The sequence below is a fragment of the Protopterus annectens genome, chromosome 14.part0, assembly GCF_019279795.1.
Source record: "Protopterus annectens isolate FY-2018-M chromosome 14.part0, PAN1.0, whole genome shotgun sequence".
Classification (NCBI taxonomy): domain Eukaryota; kingdom Metazoa; phylum Chordata; order Ceratodontiformes; family Protopteridae; genus Protopterus; species Protopterus annectens.
The window spans coordinates 498,997,698-499,020,509 of NC_056748.1; the positions used below are offsets into that span (position 1 = coordinate 498,997,698).

Below are 22,812 nucleotides of genomic sequence, written 5' to 3' on the forward strand. Positions count from 1 at the left end.
AGTAGAGTTCCAGCACAGCATGATTTGTGCTGCTTTGTGAAACATTTGTAGCCTTGAGTGACCACCTGATGCCTCATGATGATGGCCTATGGTACTATACCCCATCCAGTTATTGTAACCACAGTACTACACACAGCTGTCATTGCTATACACCATAATGATGCGTGTGTGCACACATATGCACCTCTAAACAGTATGCATACCAATCACCATTTACACAACTGACACATATATGTATTGTGATGCTATTGAGTGGCTAGGTCATATGACACATATTGGGTATGTGTAGTGTTTAAATATGCAGTCGTGTTTTAGCATGCCATGTCATGGAGGAGACTGGCATGTCCACAATATGATCTACACTCACCATAAGTACCGTACATTGGGTATGTGGCCAAATGGTATTCTATCAGTTATCCATGCACCACTGATGATGTTGTGTGAATACTTATCATGCATGTGCTAAAAACATTTCCACAATTAACATGTGTCCACAATTATTTGCTAAAGACACAGAGGCTGTAATCAGCTCTGGATACCTATCTGACATACAGATACACATTCAGCAATGGTATGTACACCTGTGAGTTATGGTGCACAGTACATCACAGGGTTATGAATACCTGCACAGCAATGTTGTATCCATGTATGCATTATGTTCCAGGGGGAGGGCCATCACCAAATAACAAAACACATGCATCAAAGCCATGTATACTTTTAGTAACAAGGACTGACTACACTTGCACTGCATGCTGTTGAGCAACATATGTCCTGTATGCTGACAGGTGTGATATGACTGTTTTGCTTGTGATACTATACTCCACCATCACCTGCTATTGTGTATGTTCTGTGATTGCTGGTGTTGTGTGTGTCTGCTTTTGGGAAGAGTGTAGTTTTGTGTGTGTGTGTGTGTGTGTGTGTGTGTGTGTGTGTGTGTGTGTGTGTGTGTGTGTGTGTGTGTGTGTGTGTGTGTGTGCGCATGTGTACATATGGTCTGAAGTCATGTTCAGGTCTTAAAGTGTGTTTCCTGTTTTCCTCTCACAGGTGGCGAGGTGGGGCTGGTTCAGTACAGCAGGGAACCTGATGTCACTGACACAGACAGTGATCATGAGGATAGGTGTGTTGAGGCACAGGCAGGTTTGTCAGGGTCTGTTGCTGGGCCACCAATTGACAGTACACAAGTCTCCACCCCATCCATGCATACAGCCATACTGCCTGTACATCCATCATCACCATTGCCCTTAGCTGAGGGACAGTGTACGGTTGGCACTGGCCAGGACAGTGTGGTATTTATGCAGGATACAGCAGGCATAGTCAGATGTCTGTAATGGTACCACATAGGCAGATGCTCAGGGGTTCTTGTCAGAGCACTGCTGGTCATCATGCCCCTGGCAGATGTGCTGCACCTCTTTCTACCACACGCATGTTCCAGGCTGTCATGGAGGCACAGACATGAATGGTGCGGTACACCAGACAGGGGCCAAGGGCACAGAAGGCTCATTACACCTCTGTAAATGACAGTATCCGTGACCTAGCAGGTGCCATATGTAACTACACTGAGGTCATTGATAGACGTTGGGGTGAGACATTGGATGTCCTCCACAATGTCATGTCCATGTGCCAGGACAGTGCAGGATGGTTGAGACATCGATGTGGACGTATGCCAGCAACATCACCAGCTGGAGGTCGCTGTGGATGTCCAGCAAGTCACAGCCACTCCTGTAGTGCCAGTACCAGCCCCAGCAATGTTGGGGGGGCTGTCCATAGACGTCCTAGCAGACCACGTGCACGTGGCTCTGGCCAGTCTCAGCAGTGACCTGGATCCAGTGGACATTTGTCAACCTCTGAGGATAGTACCTAATCTGGATTAGTACCTGATACTGTCTGTAGCACCCCTGCCAGGCACAGGTTCCGTATCTGTGGCCAGAGACAGTGATCTATAAAGCCTGCCAGGTACAGTCTGTAGCTGTCTTACAAATCCCCGTATATGGCAGCCACATGGTGGAACTGTGTGCATGCAGACACACATACATAAACCAAAAACCTACGGCAAACATATACCCACACACATGACATCAACATTGGCCCATAACAGTCCTCATGGCCCTCACACACACACTCACACACACATGTCAATTGTATGGCTCAGTGTAGGCCTCTGGCAAACCAACAACATACCCTGTGCATTTGATGAAACCTGTGCCACCTCCTGTCATTTGTAACATTGATGCAGGAACAGGCTAACATGGTGCTGATGGGAATGGATGACTTTAATAAAGTATAGCAATGGTTGGATGTGTAGCATGTTGTCAGCAGTAAAGTGTAATGATATCCTTGAAGGTGTAGCTGAGCAGGCAAGATGCATTAAAGCTGTAATTAGCAATGTTGTATTGTTTTCACCAGTGTTTATTCCAATTGTGTTTTGTTTGCCCATGTGCCACTTGGCTAATGTGTGCAGTTGTGTCAGCATGCGTTATATAGTGGACAGTAAGTGTGGGGTGTGTGCAACACAGGTTTGCAAGTGTCCATTTGTGAACATGGTGGAGGTGCACTGCCTGTATGTACATGCATATTGGACACACAGGCACGGTGACATGCCCTGTATTGGCCAGTGTTAACACTCCATAGTGTCTATTGGTGGCCAGTATGCATTGCACTACACACATTTTGGAACTTGAGTACGCATGTGTGTGTATGACACAGGTTGACACTGTACTGTGGGTGATGCTGTTGTTGCTATCTGTCATTGGTTTGCATTACTAAGGTTAACACTGTCCCAGCTGCATAATCCTTTAGTAATGCACACTGTTCACCTACAGGGTTGCATGGACCATGCTATCACAAACACAAGAAATACTCTCACTTATACAGTAAAAGTGCATTAGTCTCATGGACCCCTGCCATAAACTAAATATATAATAGAAGGTGTGAAGTTGTACTAAAAAAGAGTTACATACCAAGAAGGGATATCCTCTCTGGTCAGTATCATTGGGAAAATACAAGCCCTCATTAATCATACAAGGTAAGCTTCAAAATATAAATTGGCAAAGGTTCCAAAGACAACACTAAAGCTTTCTTTAGTGTTGTTTATAATCTAGAGGGGAAATCTCAGACCGGGTCAGAGTTAACATAAATGGTCTCAAAGTACATTTATCTGAATGACATTACCAATATCTTGTCAGACAGTTTGAATGCGGATTTCACCACCCTGTCATTACACAAGGGCCACATTTCCAGACCTGAAGAATGTAAAACCTGATGATTCACAGGCACTCTAGTTAAAACATCTCTTTACCAAAGTCCAAACCACAGTGGCAATGGTACTGGACAGTGTCCCTGGCTGTGTCATACACAAGCTGACATATGAAGTAACCACTCACCTAAACACTCTGTTCAGATGCAGCCTCTATACAGGTTACATACTTGTGGAATGACGCACAGTAATGGTGTTCACAGTCCACAAGGGTTGAGCTACAACTTCTTCTTCCTCTCCTTTTGGATGCTCCCATTAGGGGTCGTCACAGTAGATCATCTGTTTCCATTTCTTCCTGCCCTCTGCATCTTGCACTGTCACACCATCCACCTGCATGTCCTCTCTCACCACATCCATAAACCTCATCTTAGGCATTCCTCTTTTCCTGTTACCTGGCGGCTTCATCCTTAGCATCTATTTCACAATATACTCTGCATTCCTCCTCAGCACATGTACAAACCAAAGTAATCCTGCCTATCTGGCTTGGTCTACTAACCTTCAAACATGGGCTGACCCTCTAATATACTTATTCCTAATCCTGTCCACCCTCGTCACACCCAGTGCAAATGTTAACATAAATTGATTAAGGGTAGAGCTACAACAGATCCTGGAAACTCTCACCCTATAAGCCAGACAAATGTTATCTGGAAGGCTATGGAGCACAGCATTATGGAACTCATTAACAGAGACATTATGAACCTGCAAACACTGCACCATACCCACTTAGGTTCTCTAAATGCCAGATCATGGCTTCTACACCTAGTAGACTTCAAACCAGTTAACAAGGCTATAGGTGAGGGAGGGGAGGTCCACACAGCCAAGCTATAGCTCACCCAGCAATTCATACCCATCCCACATTCTGGTATTATACATAACCTCAACAGACTGACCATAAACGACTGTTAGATGATGGATTGACAACTGATGCACAGATGTAGGACACACAGTAACATTTGCAGCCTCCATGTACAATTCTATGCCAGTAACAAGTGGTATTCACCTGCACTCAGTCCTGGGACCACTCCTGTTTGGCATATAGCTTTCTTAAGTACAGGCAAACACAGTAGGGATATGTCTGCCAACATTTGATGAAAATGCATACTGTGGGCTATACTTTATTCTCCAGATGACACAAACATCCTCCAAAAGGGTATCATAGAGACAGATACCTGGTGTCAAAATCATGCTGTAAAGCTATAAGCCAAAGAAAGCATAGTTATCCACTTTTAGAAAACAAAGTATCCCCAGAGTACCACATAGGTAGTAGCCCCCAAAATGTGTTACTCTATGTTACTAATGTATACATAGAGCCATGTGTTTAGTCATCTCTCCTTTGATAATCACATTACCAAAGGGTTTTGGAAATCCCTCTGTGGAGCACATAAGCAATAAAGGGTTTGCATGAAGATCAACAGAGGTTGTTGCACACCTATAATGATTAGATATCTTTGCCAGACTTTGCTTGCTTTGGAACAGGATTCAAATATACCTCAAGCATAAACCCTCACTCACACTCTTCAGTAGAAACCGTGATGAGTGGATGTGAAACAGAAGACATAGCCCAGGGATCATTGCAGTGGCTAAGCTTGTCACAAGCATACAGAAGTGACCTAAGGTCTGGAAAGCGCCAGCACGCTCTGGCAAGGCTAACAGATGCTTTCATGGAGAAAGCATAGTACCCACCTATGAAAAAATTGAGGTCACATGTATGTATATGGCTTTGCCCCACAGCTACCTTACATGTGTTATGCACATACAGTTGTCATTGTGATATGTAATACACTAGAAAAATCAAAACCCACTCCACATTGACCAACGGTGTCACACACTCTCACACACCTGGACACAACTGGAATACACACACACAGTTAGCAAGTGTGGGATTCAAACTCCTACCTAACTACATTATGATACTACAGCAGTACACATTTACACAACGCGCTATACACATTACTGGGATTTCACCTTCCCACAGGTGTATTTGTAGGATGGTGACATCATCAGACTTGACAAAGATGAGTGTATCACTTTTAAGGGGTGTAAGTAGTCTCCAAAAAGGTTGCTCCCTCCCCAGGGAGAGACAGAGACACACACACACACACACAGTTGGCAAGTGCAGGATTCAAACTCCTACCTAACTACATTATGATACTACAACAGTACGCATTTACATGATGCGCTATATACATTAGTGGGATTTCACCTTCCCACAGGTGTATTTGTAGGATGGTGACATCATCAGACTTGACAAAGATGAGTGTATCACTTTTAAGGGGTGTGAGTAGTCTCCAAAAAGGTTGCTCCCTCCCCAGGGAGAGACAGACAGACGCACGCGCGCACACACACACACACACACACACACAATTGGCAAGTGCAGGATTCAAACTCATACCTAACTACATTATGATACTACAGCAGTACGCATTTACACAACACACTATACACATTACTGGGATTTCACCTTCCCACAGGTGTATTTGTAGGATGGTGACATCATCAGTCTTGACAAAGATGAGTATATCACTTTTAAGGGGTGTGAGTATTCTCCAAAAAGGTTGCTCCCTCCCCAGGGAGAGACAGACACACACACACACACACACACACACACACACACACACACACACACACAGTTGGCAAGTGCAGGGTTCTTATTCCAAACTAAGTACTTTTTTACACTTCAGCAAGCAATATGGAGTTTCAGGGTGCAATACAGACACTACTCGCTGACAGTTTGCCCAAAGGGGTTTTTCACATTTGCTAAACTCAGCAGGCTTATCATACTAGGTGTATTGTGAGTATATTGTATGCATAGGCCATAACCATATCATATATGGGTTGATGCACCACATGCTGGCACACACAGGGTCAAACTGGTGGCTAAGCTCTGTCAACCCAATACTGGACAATACAGTCAAGATTAGTAGGGTCATACAAGCACAACACCAACAGTCTCACATAGACCTACAATATAAGTACCAGCAAAACACACACATAAATACACATTACCATACTCGGAGAATGCAAATATTAATCTGAAAAAGAGAAAGTGTCCTCTTAAGCAGACAAGCAAGCACCATGCACCTCCAATCACATGCCAGAAAACACATAATACACCAAAGCAGTGTGCCTCACAACAGGCCCTAAGGCAAAACAACATACCCAACACACTAGTAATAGGTGACTCCATAGTCAGGCACACAGATGTTCCACTCACTAGACTGGACAAGGGGAAGGTCACTGTCAGTTGTCTGTCAGGTGCTATGATCCACCACATAACACAAGCACTTACATCACTCCAGGTACATATATGACGTGGTCTTTGTACATGTCAGTGTGAATGATCTGAGACATACCTCCCAGGACAACATGACAAGAGATATATAGTAGCTCTATGATCATGTAGCCCAGGCTGGTATGACCCTGACCTTGAGTAGCATCTTACCTTCACCTACATGATACTGCAATATAACAGAAAGATGATAAACTTCAACAATTGGCTGAGCTTCTGGTGTCATTCAAAGGGGATCCAGTCTCTGTCTGCCTGGGATGACATGATAGACAAGCCTCATTGCTTCGCTAGAGATGGTTTGCACCTGTCATCCCTATGCTTCTGAATACTGGCCAAGGCTCTTGCTGTCCCCATTCTACCTTTTTTTTAGGCAAGGCTCAAAGGACAAACCAACCCCCGTAACCAACATATATAACCACAAAGTGAGCTAAATGCTACTCATTGCCAGAAGTCTCAGCCTCCAAATGCACACACTTGAGGCACTCCTCAGTGTGGAGAATATTGATATCTGTGCAGTAACAGAAACCTAGGTCAAGGCTCCAGAGAGCACATCAGCACTACCAGAATACTACTCATTCCATACCTTCTGGCATCAGAATCTGGATCATAGCACATAGGGTGGGGATGTATCCATATTCATCAAGGATACCTACACCTTTCTCTACATCCTCTCTACAGGATATGTACCCATAGAATGTTGCATAGCAACGTTCTTCCCACTCCACAGGGGTGGGGCTGCAACAGACCCTTGGCATTCCTGCTCTATGAGCCTGATGAGTCTGATCTGCAAGGCAATGGAGCCAATCATAATGGAACTCAACAATAAAGACATTGGGAACCTTCACACAGTTGAGCACACCCAGTTTGGCTTCGTCAAAGGCAGATCATGCCTCCTGAACTGGGTGGATTTCTTTGAGACAGTTACCCAGGCTACAGATGATTGAAAGGAGCTCCACACAGCCTACCTATACCTTGCTAAGGCCTTTGACACCATTCCTCAGTCAGGTATCATAGATGAACTCACCAACCTGGGCATAAATCTATACATCACAAGATGGATTGCAAACTGGCTCACAGATAGATCCCACAAATTAAGAGTTGCTGGCTACATGTCAGACTCTAAACCGGTAACAACTGGTGTCCCCCAGGGTTCAGTCCTAGGGCCCCTCCTGTTTGTTATATACTTCTCAGAAGTACATGCCAACACAGGAGGGTTGTGGTTGACTAAGTTTGCTGGGAACTGTAAAGTGTGTGCCATAATAGATTCCCCGGATGACACAAATATTCTCCAGAAGGGACTCTATGAGACAGATGTGTGGTGTCAGAATCATGGCCTCAAGCTCAATGTGGAAGAATGCGTAGTAATCCCCTTTGGGGAAAACAAAGTACCCACAAACTACCACATAGGTGTTACCCCTTGAACACTAATGAGGTAATAAGGGATCTGGGGACACAAGTAGATAGTCATCTTTCCTTTGAAAACCATGTTGCCAAAGTGGTTAGGAAATCCTATGTGGCCCACTTAATCAACAAAGGGTTTGCATCAAGATCACAAGAGGTAGTGGTGTCCCTCTACTCTTAAGTCATCAGATCCATCATTGAGTCCAATGCACCATTTTGGATGTACTCGACTAGGCATATCCAGCAGCTGGAGAGACCACAGAGGTACCTCACCACAGTTGTGTTATGCAACATAACTGGAAAAACTAAATCTGTTCTCTGTTGCATACCGCCTTCTCAGAGGCAAACTCTGCCTAACATACAGAGCCATGTCCAACACATAACTGTTGAAAATGCTCCATCTAAGGAAAACAAAATTGAGTCGCACTACACACTCCAGGGATATGAACCTCATCATAACAATGAATACAACATGCTGGTGGGATAGAGTACCATCTAGAGACTTGCCTTACTGTAGAACAGAGTCCCAGTGTACATCAGACAGAGCCCCTCGCTGACACTCTTCAATAGGAACCTTGATGAGTGGATGGGAAACAGACAATTCATGCCAGGGATCACATCAGCAGCCCCACTAGAAAGGGGATTAGGGTACCAGCTATTAGAACAAGGGCTTAGGAGACTAACCAATGGGGTGGTGAAAGCTGCACAACTTGCCTAGACTAATATATGCCTTCGTGAAGATAGTCTACTGCATACCTATGCACCTATGTGACAGGTACATGTCCACAGATAGTATATGTGTACTTCATTGTACAGTCATGTTGTACAGCAGGCACATGCACCACATACACTGTAATGCTTACAGATACTGGTGGCTATTATGTACAGTGGGTGAGATGTGCACCTCATGTCTTTTGTGCCATTGGGATGTGTGCTGGGTGGGACAGTCCTGGATGGCTCCTTGTCATGGTCACCCTCTTACACACATCTCTGCCCATCCATCTTTGGCTTATTATACTGTGTTACCCCTACATATATAGGTACATAGGTAGGTAATAGGCTATCTGCCTGAAGGCATATATTAGTATGGTCAGAGTGTGCAGCTATCACCACACCTGGGGTTAGTTCCCTATGCCTCTGTGTAGTAGAGTTGATGAAGTGATCCATGGTGTAACATTTCAGTTTCACATACACTCATCAAGGCTCCTCTGGAAGAGTGTCAGTGAGAGACTCAGCTTAATGTAGGTTGGGAGCCTGTTCCAAAGCAAGGGAAGTCTGTGAGTTAGTAATGTTTCCCTCCAACATGTTCTATTTATTGTTGTGATTACTATATCCCTAGAGCATGTGGCACAGTGAGCTTGGGTTTACTTCAGACTGAGCATGTACATCAGTTCTGCATTGGATATGGACCTGTATGTTGGGCAGAGATCGCCTGAGTAGATGATATGCAACAGAGTACAGATTGAGTTACTTCAGTCTTGTTGCATGGGGCAACTGTTTGGGGCCAGTAATCCTCTTGTTGAAGTACTTCAGTGGTCTTTCCAGCTGCTGAAGGTGCCTAGTCAGATTCATTGCAAGTGTGTCATGGTACTCTCTGATGGATCTGATGATTGATGAGTAGAGGAAACCTCCTTTGACCTACATGCAAAAACTTTGGCAATTTGTGGGGACACTTAGCTTGATTTTCTAACCACTTTGTGAATGTGTTTCTGAAAGTAGAGATGACTATCCACATGTGTCCATAGATCCCTTATTATTACCTCCATATTTAGGGTGTTGGCACCTATGTGCTATTTGTATGACTGTAGCTCGAGGTCATAATTTTGACACCACATCTGTCTGACTGAGGCCCTTTTTAAGGATGTCTCTGTTGTCCCAAACATCAATTATGACAACCTTTTTGCAGTCATCCACAAACTTTGCTAACCATTGCCCTCATGTGTTTGACTGTACTTCTGAAAAGTATACACCAGACAGGAGCGGTCCCAGGACTGAGCCATGGGGTACAGCAGTTGTTACCAGCTTACAGTCCAATAGGGACACCACAATTCTTACCTTGTGGGATCTATTTGTGCCCCAGTTGGCAATCCATCAGATGATATACGTGTTTATGCACAGGTTGTTGATTTTGTGGATACGACATGTGTGTGGGATGTTGTAAAAGGGCTTTTCAAGGTCTATGTAGGCCATGTGGAGCTCATTTCATTGATGTATGTCCTGGGTAACTGCCTTGAAAACTGCCTAGCAGGTTTAGGGACCATGATCTGCCCTGACCAAACCAAAATGGGTAGGGTTTGGTGTTTGTAGGCTCCCAATTGCTCTGTTTATGAGTTCCATAATGATGGACTCCATGGCCTTGCAGATCTGGCTTATAAGACAATAGTTTCCATGGTCTGTTGTGCACCAACACTTGTGGAGTGTGCCAAATGTTGCTGTAACCCATTCAACAGTTTAATATCCTGTACAGAGGGTGAGTCTCAACAGACTGTTCAGGTGCAGGGTCTGTTTGTTCTGGAGTTCACATATGACACTGCCAGGGACACCAAGTCATCCCATAAATACCATGTTTTTAGGTTTGGATAGAGCTGTTTAACCATTGTATATGTGATTTCTGGGTATTCACAATCTCCAGGTATGGTAATGAGCCCTTTTGTCAGTGAGAGTGGGGTAAATATGTATGAACCTGCCTGACAAGATGTTGGCAATGTCAGTCATGTGCATGTATTCATTTACACTTTGCACTAACGCAGAACATATATGAGTTTACATTGATATTTATGACATAGCTAAAGAAAGCTTCATGGTTCTCTATGGAATCTTTGGCAATATTTTTGGCAGAGCTTGGCTTGGATAATGTTAGGAGTGCTCATTGTTTCTTGATGATACTGATCGGAGATGTATTGGTCTTCTCTGGATTTTAACTTTCTTTGAACAACTTAAGTACTTCTATTACATAGTTTGATTATGACAGGGGTCCAATATATTATATGGGTCTGTTTTTATATCACTATGTTACAGCAACATTTGGCACACTCCACAAGTGTTGGTGCACAACAGACCATGGGAACTATTGTCTTATAAGCCTGATCTGCATGGCCAATATATTATATGGGTCTGTTTTTATATCACTATGTGCACAAGGCAGGATTGGTGAATAGTGACATGTGTCTGGAGTAAGGACTGCAACTGCCAGATATGTGTGGCCCACTGCTGTACTCAGACATGGCCTAAGTGTGTGAGTATGTTCAGTGTGACCGTTCAGTATGTTGTTAACTGAAATTTGCTTTGTTTAAATATGTGAGCATGCCCAGTATGACCTTTCAGTATGTTGTTGACTGAAATTTGCTATATTTGTTTAAGTGTGTGAGCATGCCCACTATGGGCATATATACTATATGTGTGTGAAAAATTAAGTTGTTTTTTACTTCAGGGCTCACCTTTGTGCTGTACATCAACAGGAAGCACACTGTGCCTGCAGGGCTTCCATGAGTCAATTTGCATAGACTTATCAACATTTCTACATACGGGGGGACAGCTATTATTTGTACATTTCTACCCGGGGAGGCACACCTGATTGATACTGTGGATGTACATAGGATGAGGGGTACACCTGACACTTATACACATTTGCTAGGCCTGCACTGCTATGTCAGGTACTCCATTTCAGTCTGTACTCTTGCCTAGCGTACTGGCTTGAGGCATACCACTGTAGTACAGACCTTAGCTTCCAATTACACGCGTATTAGTTTGTGACTTCATAGCCTACCCAACCTGCTGTTATCTGTCTGCATTGGCCTGGGGGGATGTTACCCATATGCCTTTTCAGAGGGCATGACACAGCATTTGTTTGTGTTTGCGTTTGTCTACAACTGTCCTGCTGGCTGTGACTGTTAGGTATGTGACCCCCCCCAACTGGTATGTGTGAGTGACTTAAGTTGTGTCTGTGCCAGTATTGAGGGTGGTGCTGCAGGGCTGCCTATGTTGGATGCACATAGTACACTCCCTATACATGTTTGAAAACAGGTAGTGTCAAGTTAGGCATCCCTTTTACTCTATGTGCGAGTCAGAGAGAGGTGTAATTTCCAGGGTTCTTATTGAGTCAGTGTATGTGCTATGCATTGCCTCTTTGCCAAGGCCAGGGCAAACTGGGCATGCCTCCTTCTGCCTACTGGGGCAGGCTCAGGTTGTTAGCCCTCTGAGTCACACTGTGCCTGTGCAGGCCTTGGCAATAGGGGGGGGCTGTTTGGCCCTGCCCCATGCTGTTCCTGCTGCAGCTGTTTCCGCAGGATCATATTGTGTAGCATGGCACATACCATAACAATTTGGTTACATATAGTTGGTGGGTACTGCAAGGCTCCACCAGATGTGTCCAGGCACTGGAACCATGACTTGAGCATCCCAAACACACGCTCAATTATGATTCTTGTTTGTGCGTGTGCCTCATTATGGAGTTCTTGTTCAGGTGTGTGTGCATTTCTGATGGGTGTCAACAGCCATGGCTCTAGTGAGTATCCAGCATCCCCTACTAGGTGATCATAGGGAATGTCCCTATTGGCAAATAACTGGTACAGCTGGGTCAGATGCCAAATGTGGGAATCGTGATAGCTTCCAGGGCATCCAGCACAGACATTCATTATTATTCCCTGGGCATCGCACATGAACTGGCAGTTGATGGAGGGGAAGCCCTTGTGGTTGATGTAGACCCTACCCCGCTCACCAGGTGGTGCTTTGATGCATATGTGCATGCAGTCTATTGCACCCACTACCTCAGGGTACTCTGCTATTTGGTGGAAAAGACGCATATTGCTGGCCATTGCCTCACGGGAATTGTGGAAATATATGTGGTCACTGACATGTGCTGATATGGCATCTAGGAACTGGTGGAGTACCCTGGATGCTGATGCCTGTGAAATCCCCATCATATCACCATTTGGTCTTTGGAAGGTACCTGCAGCTAGTATTTTTAGGCCAACACATACCTTGGTATCCACTGGGATGGGTTCCCCTCTGTTGGTTCTGTGTGTGAGGCGTGGCCGGCACAGCTCAACAATTTACTGTAGGAGGTCCCTGCCCACCCTATAGCGCTCCACTATCTCCAGTTCATGTAGCTCCTGGTGGGTTACCCTGGGTCTGTACACTCTTCTCCGTCTCCTCACTGTGGGTTGCTCAGCAGCATTCACAACATCACCACCCTCAGCACCTTGCACGTGTTGGTTTATGATAGCAAGAGCAGCCCCTAACATTTTGTCTGACAAGTTTTTTAAGCTTTCCCTCTTTGTATAGTGCAGTGTTGCAGAGTTCTTGAGAAAAAACAGGGGGGAATGGTGTTTGCAGAGTTTAGAGTGCTGGGCTGGGCTGGGTTAGTCTGCCTGTGTAATTGGCTGGTTCTGATATATTTCACCTGGCAGCTCTGCTAGTTCTCCTTGGTTAACTTCCTACTACTTCTTTTCCTTCCTTTTGCCTTTCTGTTTCCGCCCGGGGCAGCGCTGCACAAACACGTGCACACACGCACACATGCTGTGTGCATGTTTGCAAGGAGTTTCCTATCTTTTAACAGTGTGCAGTTTGGGTTTGAGGTTTTCAAATAGAACAACTGTAGACACGTCTATTTGCAATCCTAAGCAACTCAGGGCAAACACAAGCCACTGTGCTCCAATTAGCTTACAGCCTGTCTGATACACCCCCTCATGATGTCACCTATATTCTAGTCTTCTACTCACCTACTCCTAATCTTACACTCTTGGGACATGCCTCACATGCTGGGGAAAATTGGGATTCACTATCTTTATCCTCATTTGCATAGGATTGCCTAGTAATGCATGGTTACATCTCTCACACTGAGCTCCCCCCCCCCCCTTAGCAACCACTAGTCAGTAGCCATGTTGTCTTCAGCCTGACATTCACCTGCATGGCAGAATAAGCTTTTTAGTGAAAAATGCCTATTTTTGGCTTTTTTAAAATGATTTTCTTGTTTTTTAAAGTGCCGCACGTTTGCGCAGTGCTGCACTATGCTTAAACATCGGCGATCGGGGGGAAAAAAGTAAAATTTTTATGTTTTTAAACATTTTGCAATGCCAATGGCCTTATATCTGGCCACTGGCATACTTCCTCAACTGTATGCATCTTTTATTTAGAGCTGTCATAGCTCTGTTTTGCTATTTGCCGACAAGTACTCCGTTACCAACGGAGTACATTTCTGCAGGTAACACTAATCTTCCACGGACAGTTTGTGTTTGCTGGATAGCAAATTTACCTCATTTGCATGGCTTTTACCAGCAAATGAGGTAATTTGCAAACCATGACACTGTCCGTGCAAGACTAGCTTTAGCAGCTGCTGTGCACGCCCCTGCCAGCTGTTCCTGGATTGCATGGCAGATATATTGCCGGCGTGAACTCCTACACTCATCTTGCACTCCGTGCAAGCTTTTGTGAATCCGGGGGTGTGTCTTTGAAATATTATTGTTGAATAATAAAATAGTCTATCTAAAATTTTGCAAAGTATGCTGACAATTAAACATGCAGGAAACATATATCATATTCTGTCTTTGAAATATTATTTTTCAATAATAAAATACTTAAAATTAATCAAAGCCTACTGGTAATTAAATATCCATAAAACACAAGCATTTGCAGAAGAAAATTCAAATAAAAACTTTTGTACAGGCAGACAAATGCTGTCCCTATACTTCAGATTAAAAGATGACTAAAACTGCCTATTTCTAACTAACTTAGATGAAGAAACACATGCAAAACTATACAAACATGACCAAACTGTGTCTCTGGAAAGCAGAATATCATTCTTTGTCTTTCAACAGCTAGACAAGATAATTTTCAAGTTCATTCATTGCTCCTGGTCTTATTCAATGTTCTAAAAGCAAGCCAAACTCCAGCTATAAGTAAACTAGCACCAGTGCCAACATTAACAAAGATGACAAAGGAATCAACCCTGGGAAACCAGTGGCCAGCACTGATGTTGGCATCATTAATGCCGCTAATACCAGCACTGACAGCGCATCAACACTGAACAAACATATGTCAGCATTGCTGCAGATATCATTAATGCTGGTAGTACCCTCATGAACAGAGCTGATGTCAAGGTCACAGGACCTTGTGTACCAAGACTGACACTTGAAAATAAGCACTGAGATTAGACCCAGTTCTGAAGTTTGTGCCAAATGGATCAGTGCCATCATCCTGCCTGCAAACACCAGGTGGAGAAATTGTGGCACGTGTGACAACAGCATTGGCACAGATGATAATGACTGGGGCAAAAATTGTATCTCAAAAGAGTTCCAGTGGTCAGGGAGTGAGACAGGAGAGGAAGCACCATGTTGCCTTCTCTGAGCATGGACAATAGTTTCTGCTAGCAGGTCATAGCCAGTAACAAGGATGGCAGAAGAGAGGGCAGATCTAGGAGTAAGTAGCCTGGTCAGAGAAGTTCTTCATAGGATCACAGGATCATAGGAGATTATCAGGCTATCAATCCAGAGGTCATTTTAAGCATAGCTGTTTCAATCCAATGTAATACCATAGAAGTACTAGTTAATATCCAGGATTGCATTTACTGATGACTGCCCATGTCCAAGAGGGTTGTGGATGCTATCCCTGGTAAGAATTTATGGTGCCCCATTCACCTCATCTGTAAACTCTTCAACTACAACTACTGCTGGTAGCTTTACGACTGTAAACTCTCTGTAGTTTCAAAACTATTTTGCTTATATGTTTAGACACTGTACAGTGAAAAAGAGATACCTGACACAAGGCAGACCTAAAAGGCTTCCTATTAGTTTTAATAAAGTTTAAAGAAGATGAACTTTCCACTTTTGAAGACTTAAAGGTCTGTGCTATTTTTGAGAAAGCAAAAAGGAGTTTGAGTTCTTATCAAATGGGCTCACCAGACGTAGGTTAAGCAGAAAGAGAATTTACAGTAAGATGCAAGTGCAGAAGGTCACTGTACCCCCAAAGAGCAGAACAGTTGAAATCGGTGCAACAATAGCAGTTTTGTGAGTTGTGAGACTCCTCCAGATATTAATGATAGCCCCATCACCTTATTGATTGGAGGGATACTCCTACCACAAGTGGAGTATCTTATCGGATTTGTTTATTGATAGAAATTGGTGTAGACTCACAGAGAGAGAAAGGCAACAAAACTGAAAAAAAAGTCAAATGTGGGGAATCTTTGGAAAACAAATGTTTGGACTCTTAATTTTAGAAACATTCCTTATAAAAAAGTGAATTGCAGCTTGTGGTTATGTTTCTTGTTCAACGAAAAATGCAGTAAATTAGATATGGAGAAGCAGTGCACCCATTGTACATGATGGAAATGGTGGGGGGTTCAAAGCAGCCTGGCAACATTTTTACCTGTTAAGCAGTCCTAACAGCTGCAACATTAGTCTTATTGTTACAGAGGTATACCTCCTTTTATCAGATCTATGGTACCAACTGCTACCTTCATGCACTCTGACCATTGTGTCCTTCAGAACAACAGTGCAGAAATTGCACCCTTTGTATCCATAATGCATCACTTGCTACCCCTAATGCATCTTGAGCACTGTGTTCTGGAAAACAAAAAAAAAATACATTCTGTGTACCTATAGCACATCACTTATTATCCCATGCACCTAGACCGCTGTGTTGTGTGGCAGCTTTGTAGAAGGTGCACCATGTGTAGCCATAACATATCATTTGCTACCCCAATGCACCTTGACCACTGAATTCTGGGTAATAGCTGTGCAGAAAGTATACCTCACTACTACCTAAATGCCTAGGCAGTGCATTGTTCTGAGGGGAGCAGAGCAGAGAGTGTCCCCTGTATTACAATAGCACATCATTTACTACTCTCATGTTTATACCAGTGGCTGCCCTCTGGACCACCTCAACTGAGACACCTGCAGAGAACAGACATTGACATCCATGTGATTTGTTTGCTTTCATTACCATGGGATGCATGACTAATGTGATAAGTCTGGTTTTGCAGGTCTATTTGTTGCTAGCTTAGTAGTAGGTGCACTTCACTGGTCTTTATCTTTCAGATAAAGACAAGATGTGGAACAGTAGCAGCAGCTAGTGTGTGAGAAGATCCTAGATGTTGTATTGCTGCAGATTAGGGTAGATTAATGCAGGCTGTCAGGCCTCTCTATGAGGTGATTAGATAGCTGCCTCTGCAGATTCAGCAGCTAGACATCCTGGTTGGAAAGTAAAGATAATGCCCCTGTGATGTGGGAGCATTGGTGGAAAGGAGAGCAGGGACTGTCTGTGTCTTGCCTAGTGCTCTGGGTCAGCTACAACACCAGGTGGTGGCCATCAACATGAAGAAATAGCAGCAACATGCAGACATTAAGTGGAGAAAAGTAAAGTTGTGTTGTCAATGTTTTTATTACTTAAATATTTTATAAAACATTTTTATGTTTCATCTCACACTCGTGTGTTGATGCATTTATGTTGTTTGGAGCAGGTAATTCTTTAACATTATCCTATATGTCCCAGATGAGTTAAGCTTATCAGTGATTTGATTTATCCAGCCATGCAAACACTTTGCCATTCTATATAGCAACATTCATACTGGATGCCTAAATTAATTCACTTATTCTGACATATACATTAACAACTTCTATATAAAGGACAGTATATGGTGATACATGATTTTATAGAGCTATGCATATCAAATACAATATGGTGTATCAGTCATGGTATATATGATGTATCATTTATGAGATGGTTACATGACAACACAAAATTAAATGAGTGCATTGCAAAGCAAAACACACAGCATGCAAGAGGCCAACAGCATATGAGGTTGATGCATAGACATACCTAACTATACAACTGGTTATTTGCACAAATCCTCATAGTTGTGTATGATTAAGACACATGAATATGTGGACAGATTCATCTGGTCTGCATGCCAAAAGATAGGCAATATTTTGGTACATACCTGTGGAACTCCAGCTGTACACCTTTAGTGTAATATGTAGTTAAGGATGCTCACGTGTGTGGGTGTACTAGTGCATTAAGTGGAGGATGGCCATTAAAATTCTAAATTTTCACATAGTGATTTTAAACTTACAGCTACAGGTCATGTTTGAGTATGTTCACTCAGGCATTCTGTGATTGACTTGGTATTTCTCCTCTCTATCTATAGTGCTATTCACTATGGTCATTTGATGTGCATTCTAATGTCATGGTCTACCATGTGCGGTTACTGCAGTGATGTTTGTGCTCCTTGCTCCATTGCATGGTTCACATTTAATATGGGAAGGAGCCATTATATGCACCATTTTTTATGAATTGCCAGTACATACTCATACTTATGGTGTATCACTGTTTATGATTCCCCTTATATACTATATAGAATTTCTCTGCCATCTTAGCTTCTTCATGTACCCTAAGTGTATTTATCCTTTAGTCCTGCATGGGAGACACGAGGAAGGATTTAGCAAACAAGAACAATTTGTAATGCATAGTTAATTCTGAATTTCTAGTGAAATTATACCTCATTACAGCAGTGAATTGTGTTTTCTACTAATACAGAAAGCCACATTATTTGCATTTTTTTCTTTAGCATCTTGATTTATTTTGTGTATCTAATCTAATGTAGATGCAGCACAGCAAACAAATCAACATCTACAGACTCTGGAAACTACATACCCATAAGTCTCACTAGTCGTCTGTGTAAAGACATGTAAAGAATTTTCATGGAAATGGTCAATAGTGATATATCAAACCTCCAGACACTGGACCCAACCCAATTTGATTTTGTCAAGGGCAGGTCATGCCTACTCATCCAGGTGGACTTCTTTGAGAAGGTCACCAAAGCAATGGATGAGGGGAAAAATGGTTCACACTGCCTACCTTGACCTGGATAAGGCATTTGACACAATGCCCCACTTGGGCATTGTTGACAAACTCAATAGGTTAGGTACAAACCCGTATGTCATCCAGTGGATAGCCAACTGGCTCACAGACAGGACCCAGGAAATTAGAATTGGGGAGTCCACCTCTACAAAGAGGCCATTTACAAGTGGAGTCCCTCAGGGATTGGTCCTTGGACTGTTCCTTTTTGGCATTTACTTACCTCTAAAGTCAAGGCCAGTGTCAATGTTCTCTGGCTGACTAAATTTACACGATTGCAAATATGGTGCTGTCATTAAATCCCACACTGACGCAGATGTTCGCCTGGAAGGGCTGACACAGACAAACAACTGGTGTCAGAGCCATGGACTAAAACTAAATGTCAAGAAATGCATAATAGTATCCTTTGGGAAGTCATTCACCCCTGCTAGCTATCATATTGACAACACACCTCTTAGAGTTTACCCAGTAGTAAAAGACTTAGGGCGCACATAGACAGTAACCTAGCCTTTGACCATCATGCATCTACAGTAGTGAAGAAATCATTCTTCTTCTTCTTCTTTCAGCTTCTCCTGGTTAGGGGTCACCACAGCAGATCAGCTGTCCACTCATGATTGGCAGTGGAGTTTTACGGTGTCGAGTTGCCAGCCCGGAGCCCCACCTTCCACAGAAGGCACACACACACTCACTCACGCCTAGGGCCAATTTAGAGTGTCCAATCCATCTAGAGCATGTCTTTGGGATGTGGGAGGAAATTGAAGCACCCGGAGGAAACCCACACGACCACAGGGAGGACATGCAGACTCCACACAGAAGGCACCCCAGCCAATGATTGAACCAGAGAGCCTCTTGCTGTGAGGCGGCAATGCTAACTGCTGTACCACCGTGGCTGCCCAGTGAAGAAATCATTCTATGCTGCACAAATTATAAACAACGGTATGGAGTCTAAGTCCAGGAAAGTCATAGTTCCACTGTATTTGTCATTCATCAGACCTATCATTGAGTACAATACCCCCTTTGGTATGTCCCTAACCAGGCATATCCAACAATTGGAAGTGCCACAGAGTATCTCCACTAAAACAATATAGACCATTAGTAAAATGCTCTGTGCAGACCACCTCAAGGACTTATCCCTGTATTCTGTCTCCTACAGGCTTTTGAGGAGAGATCTATGTCTGGCATACATGGCATTGTCAGACCCCACTCTGATGGACTTCCTGCATATCCACAAAACAAACAGCACCAGACTTAAACCTTGTCTGTGATATAAATAGGACCTGCTGGAGAGACAGGTATGTATCCCAGAGATTACACTGTCTCTGGAACAAACTCCCCACCCATGTAAAGTAAAGTTCCTCCATAACCCAATTCAAGTGCAACTTGGGCAATCAGATGGGGAACTGAAATCCATCCCTGGTTTGGAACCTATATCTCTAATGGACACAGGCTGCTTGTAAATTTTTCACCTCCTAGGCCCCTGCTTACACTTATTACAGGTATAAGAATTTGTCAGAGATTTGGGATGCATGGCTAGGCTTAAGAAGGCCTTTATGGTCGTTAGCCTAGTAAACACCTACGAACATTTTTAACATTAATTAATGCATTTGTAAATGAGAATCTTTAAGATTACAGTAGGTGATACAATAAATATTAACAATCAATGTCCTGATGAATAATTTAAATAGCTACGTCTTTATGATAGTAATACATAACTGCATTTTTGCAAAAATCTAAAGGTATGAAATGTTTTAAGATATTTATACACATAAAATCAATACAACACCTCTTCTTCTTTTGGCTTTTCCCGGTTAGGGGTCACCACAGCAGAACTCCAGTCCGCTAATGATTGGCAGTAGATTTTGTTATGGGTGTCCAGGTGCCAGCTCGATGCCCAACCTTCAACGAAGGCACGTCCATTCTACGCATGTCTTTTGAAATCAATACAACACTATAAATATAATTATGGTAGTGGGTCAGAGTAGTTTGACAGTGGCAAGGGGAAGTAGATAAAGAGTGGGGAAGGGAGGGTGAAGATAGAAGCAGAAATGAGAAGTGAGGCTATTATATCAACTGGCATTAGTGAATATGGTTTTGCTGTGTGAAAGAGAATGAACTCTGTAGGTTTGTACCAGTCAGACTGCTGCCTCTGTAAAATCAAAAGGAAGAAGAATATGTGTAGCACACCTTGTCATGGAAGTGCTAATTTGAGTCTAAGCTAATCGCATGTTGTAAAACGGTAAGTTTGCTTTGTTGGTACATTCCATGGAGTTTAGCCCTGCAAAACATGTGGCTCAGTCTCAGGCTATAAGGTTCTTTGCCCATAAAGAAAAGGACATGGTTGGTCTCTTATGTTAAATATGCTGCTGTTACAAGTAGTTCTAGTACTTGGCTGTTTGCATTGTATGTTTCTGTGTTTTTTCTGGCCTAAAATATGACAGTTTACTCTAGACCTATATGCAAGATAATCTTACCTATGTGAGTTCTGTGTCGCACACCTACAACCATTGTACTTGCTCTATTTAGATTATGTCATTTACCAGTTATAAGGCTATATACCATTCTTTTTTTCTAACAAACGTATTAATTTCTTTGATATAGTAAATGCACATTTCTAATACAGAAGGTTATATGCATTCTTGAGGTAAGTGGGTGACTATTTATTTTGCCTGACTTTAGATACTAAAGTTAACTTGTCATATACAACTTACCAGAAAACTCTACTACTAATACTTACATACAACAGGGGTTGGGAGTTGGCATAATGATTAAAGTGTTAATCTCACAGACACAAAATACAGGGTTTGATTCTAACCTTTGAAAGGAGAATTGGCTAGGCTTAAAATGGTCCACAATGTCAACTAGCCTAGTACTTACCTATAAAACTATAAACTTGTGTGACCACAAACAGAAAGAGAAAAGTAATCAGTTGTAGATGTTATCAGTTGTATATGGAGTACCTGTTCCACCGTGGCTGGGAGTGGTGACTGAATGTATGTATGTAGTCTCTTATGGTGAAACACCAAATCTAAGGTCATTTTTATAAGGGGAAGTAAAATTATGTTTTTATTAACTTGTGTTTGCTGACTGTACATTTTAAACTAAAGTGCTAAAAAGGGTAGATATAATTATCTGTATCCAATTTTCAAGTATGATCCATTTAGTCATAAACAAAGCATTAATTGTCTGTGATACCAAAGTGGCAAGAGACAATGTACATGGATAACAAATATAAAACACAGGTAACAAACTCCAAACTAAGGTAAATCATGTAGGTAGAATAAAGAACATGACCTACAACAAAAATAAACCATTTTGTTTGTATAAGGATACAAAAGTAATTTTTCTGCATGCCTGAGGTATGTGGTAGACTCCAAGTATATCTGCCATGGTGATTGATATTGATGACATTAGGTCCCCAATGATTCCAGGTAGAAATGGTTGGGACCTGCATACATAATTTGGAATAAGGTGGTGTATCCCTGATAACAATAACAAAGTACTTTTAATTGCCCTGTTGTCAGAATAGCAGGAGTCATAAATTCTGAAGCCTAGAGTGAGATTAGGTAATATTTCTGGATTTTGGTTAATTTCATCAAGGGCAAAAACCATGCCAGCCACATTTCGATACATCCTTATATGAAATCTGCAAATGATAACAATATTATCTGTAAATTGCAACAATCTTGGAAAGTCACATTATTACTGTTCTCAAAAGAGATATTTTAAAGTTGTTAGTATTTTAAGATAATTGCAACCATTTTAAATACTCATAAATAACATCACTTTTGTGGTACTGCTGTTGTTTATAGTATGAACAAATACTACAGTAGCTTCATATACATTTTAGGAAATAGTAAAGAATGTATTTGAGTAAGACACATGTTTATGGTATAGTGTATATTGTATATCTACAAAATAATAGTAAGGAATACTTTTTCCAGACAGTGTATTACTGGATGCAAATTTATATTTCTAATTTATATTTCTACAGAGATAAATCAATTCTTTTTTTTATAGT

At 42.5% G+C, this 22,812-nt stretch overlaps 1 protein-coding gene across 1 annotated transcript in view; it reads right to left on the reverse strand.

Moving 5' to 3' along the window:
- The window catches only part of LOC122788689 (extracellular calcium-sensing receptor-like), a 193,580-nt gene extending 171,156 nt beyond the window's left edge, over positions 1-22,424 (reverse strand). Inside the window, exon 1 of the mRNA XM_044055584.1 lies at positions 22,305-22,424. Coding sequence (XP_043911519.1) covers positions 22,305-22,424 — 120 coding nt within the window. The remainder of the gene's footprint in view (positions 1-22,304) is intronic.
- Between the last annotated feature and the right edge of the window lie 388 nt (positions 22,425-22,812).